Source organism: Empidonax traillii, unplaced genomic scaffold, assembly GCF_003031625.1.
Source record: "Empidonax traillii isolate 1590-97213 ecotype Southwest subspecies unplaced genomic scaffold, ASM303162v1 scaffold338:size1951571, whole genome shotgun sequence".
Lineage (NCBI taxonomy): Eukaryota > Metazoa > Chordata > Aves > Passeriformes > Tyrannidae > Empidonax > Empidonax traillii.
Window position 1 is genome coordinate 84,927 of NW_020955531.1, and position 6,000 is coordinate 90,926.

General features: G+C 42.4%; 1 protein-coding gene across 2 annotated transcripts in view; it reads left to right on the forward strand.

Annotated features, from left to right (window-relative positions):
* Nucleotides 1-5,471, forward strand: part of LOC114061526 (breakpoint cluster region protein) — an 80,737-nt gene extending 75,266 nt beyond the window's left edge. For both annotated transcript variants that reach the window (XM_027892079.1, XM_027892080.1), the window contains exons 21-23: nt 108-213; nt 1,023-1,185; nt 1,904-5,471. In XM_027892079.1, coding sequence (XP_027747880.1) covers nt 108-213; nt 1,023-1,185; nt 1,904-1,993 — 359 coding nt within the window. In that variant the 3' untranslated portion in view covers nt 1,994-5,471. The remainder of the gene's footprint in view (nt 1-107; nt 214-1,022; nt 1,186-1,903) is intronic.
* The last annotated feature ends 529 nt before the right edge of the window (nt 5,472-6,000 follow it).

Consider the following 6,000-nt stretch of genomic DNA (forward strand, 5'->3'; position numbering starts at 1 on the left):
ATCCACAGTCCATCCAGGCCTATCCCTGTGGGCTGGTTTGGGAGCTGGCACAGTGGGACAGATCCTCACTCCCTGCCTGGGGTGATGTTTTGTTCTCTGTCTTGCAGCACTTTCAGATCCTATTGCAAAGGAAAGCTGTATGCTGAATTTGTTGCTGTCGCTTCCAGAACCCAACCTTGTGACATTCCTTTTCCTTTTGGACCATTTAAAAAGGTAATATGTGGTTCCTTGAGACTTGCATTTAATGTGTACAGCACTGTTATTTTGAAAAGAGGAGCCTTTTCCTTAAATTTGTGCTGAATCACACAAATGAAGAAGCATTTGCTGATCTGCTGTGAATGCTCATCAGATAACTATTGTCTCATACTCACTTAGTGAGGCAGTAAATCCTGAATTCCATTCCCGCTCATACTGAAAAAGGATTAGAACTGGAGGAAAGGGGTAACAAAAGAGTCAGGGCTTATCTTGTGCAAATGCAAATTCCTGCTGCAATGTCACTGCAAAACTGCACCTGCATCTGGGTCCAAAGGTCTGGAAAGGTTTTTGTCTAAGTCATGAAGCTTTGGCCATATTTCAGGTCTGGTGAGCCCTGTCTCAAAAGGTGTCTGAAATCCAATATGATCTGTTTTTAAAATAGATAGCACTTTGCCTAAATGCAGTTGTCAGTTCCTTGTTTAGTCAAGCCCTTCTGGCCTTGTTTGGGTCTTTGTAATATGGTTTCAACTGTGAAAAGGTATTTCCATGCATTTGATATTAATGCAGTAAGCTGGCTTAATACCTGCCTAATGTGTTGATGATTTGTGTTGATATGTTGAACATACCAGAGACTGTTCCTGGAGACATGAAAGATCATCTTGTGACTGAAGTTCTGGATTAAAATCCAGGAAATCTGGGTTTACTTGTGTTTCTGCTGCAGACTTTTGTGCCCTTGGGCAGATTTTTTAACCTTTGTGCCTCAGTTTCTCATTGGTAAAACTTGGGTATTTATGAAGCTCTACCTTTTGCTTTGTCTCCTCTCTCAGGGTTGCTGAGAGGGAAGGTGTTAACAAGATGTCCCTGCATAATCTTGCCACTGTCTTTGGACCAACACTGCTCAGACCTTCGGAGAAGGACAGTAAAATCCCTGCTAACCCAACCCAGCCCATCACAATGACTGACAGCTGGTCACTGGAAGTCATGTCCCAGGTAAGATCCTGAATGTGCCAGTGCCTCCTGTGAAGACACTTCCTGGGAAAGGCCTGGCCCAGCCACCCCACTGGGTTTTCATGGCAGTTTTTTTGAGAAACATAAAACAACTTCTGCCCTTACATGGGCATTTTAAACTGTTTGTAGAACTGTGTTTCTTCAGGCAGTTCAGTTTGCCTCTGTACAGACACAGCTTTTCATGAGGGAGTGTCTGTCTGTGCATCCTCTGTGTGCGTTTGTGCAAGGGAAGAGTTTTTGGGAAGGTGTCTCCCAGCACCGTCCTGGTGCCCTGGGATAAAAGGACCAACAGTGTTTCTGCAATGCTCCTCAGCACTTAAACCAACCAAATCCTCTGCTAAGTTCACATTTCTTTGGCCACTGCTGCCTGTGAAGGCGATGCAGAGGGCTGGAACACAAAGCCTGTGTTACTGGGTCAGGCTGGTTTGTGTGTTCTCCACTGAATACTGGCAGATTTTAGATCCAGTTTTTTCGGTGCACTGGAACACCAGCACCATTATTCCATCTTGAAAGCTGAAAAGGGTGTCTCTGAAGCACTGCAAGTTTTAGTATTTCTGCTGATGTTACACAGTGTATTAAAACAAATACACAACTGCTGCTTGCTCCCATGGGAGAGCCATAGGCGTGTCTGCCCGCCCTCCAACAGCGGGGATGAGAATGAGTGACCAGGGCTTTCTGACCTTGTTCTTTCTCTTTCCAGGTTCAAGTTCTTCTGTACTTCCTGCAGCTGGAGACCATCCCCACCCCGGACAGTAAGAGGCAAAGCATTCTCTTTTCCACAGAGGTGTAGGTGCCTGCGGTACCGACGGGACACAAAAAACTGCTCTTGGCAGGACTCTGCCACCCCTGAGAAAAAGCTGACTGGTGTTTCCTCAGACGTGACTGGCCTGTTCCTGTGCTGGGGAATTCGGGCCCTCAGTGCTTCTGCTGTTTGTGAACCAGACACAAGCTGGAGAAAAAGGAGAAAACCCTCTCCCCGTGCTGGTAGGACCAGAACTAAGCGGAGATGGAGCTGTGTGGAATCTCCACTAGAAGGAGCAATAGACACTCGAACAAATGTACCACGGAGTGTGGCCATTATTCTTGTTGGGAATGGGACAGAAGGTATTCCTCATTTTATGGATTTAATTTATCATAAAGAAACTTCAAGATTTCTACTGGACCACTTGATAGGACACCCCTTTTTGGGTGAGGGGGTGTTAAAGGATATATCACAACTGTGTCTTTAATAACTGCTGATTTTCAAGTACTGTTCTAGGCCACAAAAATAGCATTGCTTTGCAAGAGGAAGGAGAAGGGAAGGGTCTGGGATCTAAGATTCCCTCCTCAGAAATTCGAGTCTTGATTCAAATAGGGTTCTAAAGAAAACAGTTTTATGTACAACTAGAACTGTTTGGGGGCTGGGATTTTTTTGTGTTTGGGGTTTTTTTTTGTCTCACCCAGCCCTTCAGATGCAAATGCTTATACACCCCGGGGAAGGAGATGCCCTGCTCTTGCCTGTGTTGCACTTCTGATGGGTTTTTTGGGTTAAGGGAGACACATCCAATGAAGTTACACTATAAATAAATACAACAAATTAAAGAGAGGCAGGGAGGATAAGAGTCAGTGATTCCATTGGTTTTTTGCATGTAAAAGCAGGAGCAACGTTATCCAGGAAGGATTACTACATTCCTTAGACCCCACCAAACTCAATGAAAATTAATTGGGAAGACACTTAATTCCCAACACTCCAAAGAAAATATGTTATCACTGCAAAAGTAATTGAAGAATTTGTGGACAAAAAAAAAAAAAAAAAGAATGGCTCTCAGTTTGGCTGGCTGCTTACTCCAGACAGAACATCTTTTTTTTTTGATACTTGAATTTTTGGAGGCTTTGTAAGTTGCTTCTACAAGAGTCTTTTTCTGATAGATACAAACACTCTGAAAAATGTGTCAGAATGTACTTCATGGACAATCTAGCAAGTAGCATGCATTGTGGAGTCTCCAGAAATTCCAACCCTGTTTTAAATAAGAGCAGTGGAGAAATTTCTGTGGAACTCCATCCAGCAGTACAAAAGGTCTGGCCAAACACCAATTTTGTGTTTCCCTCCCTAAATCAGTTGAAGCCACAGGGGATCCAGAGGCAGAAAGGGCAGCAGTATTTGTGCAGGGAATTGAAACTGCAGAACCTGACTACTGGTATCCAGAGTGTTCTGGCTATGGAGCAGCTGTGCCAAACATCCCCAGGGGTGGGAGCGATGCTGCTTTCCGAAACTACTCCAGCCCCCACTTCCTACTCAGCTCTGCAGCATCTAGGTAGTGGCATCTGTCCATCACTGTCCTGGCAAGAAGAAAAGTACAGCTGGAAGACAAGGGAAGGACTCGGCACAAGAAGGAGAGGGAGGGACAGATTCGGAAAGATTGGTAGGGTCAGGTTGTGAACATCAATCGTGGGGAAACGCGACCCAGAAAGCAACCCCTTTGTGTGGAATTGCACATTTCCTGATGGGTGATCTGCAATCTCTCAGTTAAAAAAATAAATAGCAAAGGAGTGTTTCAAACAAATAGAAAGAAAAAAAATTAAAAGGGAACTGATTTTGTAGTCACTGTAATTCTGACTGCTGCATAATATTAGAAATTATTGTACTGTGAAGTTGCAAAATCAAAAAGGAACAAATATAAATTTCGATTTTGTGAGTATATCAATATTTTGCATGCTTTGTAAGGATTCTTATAGGAATTTAATATTGCTTAGTATCCCTCCCTCCTTAGGTCTGGGAGCAAACCTCTTTGTAATGTAATGTACAACTAGAAATTCCTTCTCTCTTGTGTGTTATTTCCACGACATTCCAACTTCTGAACCTGCAAAACAGAAAATGTGTCTGTAGTAGGAGGTGCTTTTTGGGGGAGGGAGGGAATGAAGGCAAGGAAACTTGAAGGCTTAAGATTTTGATTTTTTTTTAATTTTGATTTTCAGTTTTTGCCTGTTTGAAGGTAAAAATTAGTCACTATCCTGCCGAACATTGACTTGAGCCAAGTCGTGCAGAGCAGTAAAGCACACCCGAGTTTTGTTTCTCTGTTTTTGTTCTCCCTTTTCCCTGGTGCAATCCCACCACAGCAATCCTTGTACCACAGGCTGCACTCCTGCCAGCTCCCAGCTCGGGGGGGGATGGCCTTGAGGCAGAAGCACTGCTGATGACTTCATGGAAAAGGGGAAAAAAAAAACCCAAGCTACAGCTGGTGGCTGGGTGATAACCTTTTCCTTTGGTGTTTGGAATCTGTGGCTGCTCCTTGCAGTGTTGAAACTGGAAAGCAATACCATAATGACTGTGCCAATTTACTTTTGCCCAACTTTTTTATTTTTATTTATATAGGAAGTTAATTTTAATGTTGAATTACTGATCTATAGTATGTAACCACGAGAAAATGGCTTTTGCTTTGGTTACTGTGACAGGTTGTTGCTGTCAGTCTCTCATTACAATGCTCAGTTCTAATGTAACATTATCTAACATGCAGGCATGTGGATCAGGGAAAAATATGGTAATTTAACTTAACCCGTTAATTATTTCTGTTAAGTATGAATATGTTTTCCCCAAAGCTGGTAATTTTGGGCTGGAAGAGATAGTTCATCATATTGCTGATGATGCAATCAATGGACTGATTTGAAATACGAGAATTGATTTCTTGAATTTCCTTTAATTTTGCAATTAGGTTTTTTCAAATAGTCTTATGTTTTCAGAAATTTAAATATTTCCAAAAGGCTTTTATGTTCTTTTCCCTGGGGATGTTGGTTGGATTTTCTGGTTTGTTTGGGGGGAGTTTTATTGTGGGCTTTTTTTTTTTTTTTTACTTTATTTTTTAATAAGCCTTATCATACTTAAACAAAAAGGGAATTGCAAAACTTGGCTTTAGAGAAGGCCTTCTGATTTCTCCTCTTATATGTTCCCTTGTGAGTTGTGTCAGAAAACCAAACTCTTCCATTTTCTGTATCAAAAAAAGTACAATATAAACCACTCGAGCAAACTAGCAAAAAGTTACCCTTGAGGTGTGCACTGGGAGTTTCTGCTCTTTCAGTTTCTGGTGTATTGGAGAGACCTTTCTAGGAATGTCGCTTTCAGGAACAGGAATCTCAAACATTAAAATTTTCAGCTAAGGAAATCCAGGTGATCAGGAGAGTCTGTGTCTCTCCAAGTTTAAGGAGAGGAATAAGCATCAGCTTCCTGGCATTTAGAAAATGTTTTAAAATTTTCGTGGGGTTTTTTTAATACTGAGTAGGTTTTTAAATGAAATTTTAAAAAGTTAAGCGAAGGAAGGGGGAAAAGTTTTCCAAGGTGGACAAGAAATAACAGTTCCTAGCTCAGAGTCAGCTCCGTGTCTGTGTGTGCTTTGTATGGGAGGGGAGTGTTGGAAACCAAACTGCAACACGTGCATTCCAGTGCTGCTGGTGTTCCTTATTCTTGCACAATTTTAACAAGTTGAGGTAGTGGCTAAGCTATTTCAGGCTGTATTTTAATGCTGCTATTTTTCAGTGTCCCAGCTAAGGGCAGCCCCCAGCAGTGTGGTGCCTGTCCTTGCCGTGCCCACCGCCTGGAGCCGAACGGCCACTCGTGGAGTTGGCTGGAGGGGCAGGGTTTTTGCAGTTTATTCATTTTACTCGTTCAAAACTCTGTTTTGTGGTTGTTCATGGTGGTTTTCTAGGAGTTTATTTAAACAAATGTACTGTTCTTTAAAGCATAGGTGGATCTCCAGATTAGTTTGTCACCTGTGTAACACCAAAAGGCATCACAATGTGTTCATTTACCTTAACATGCCCTTCTGT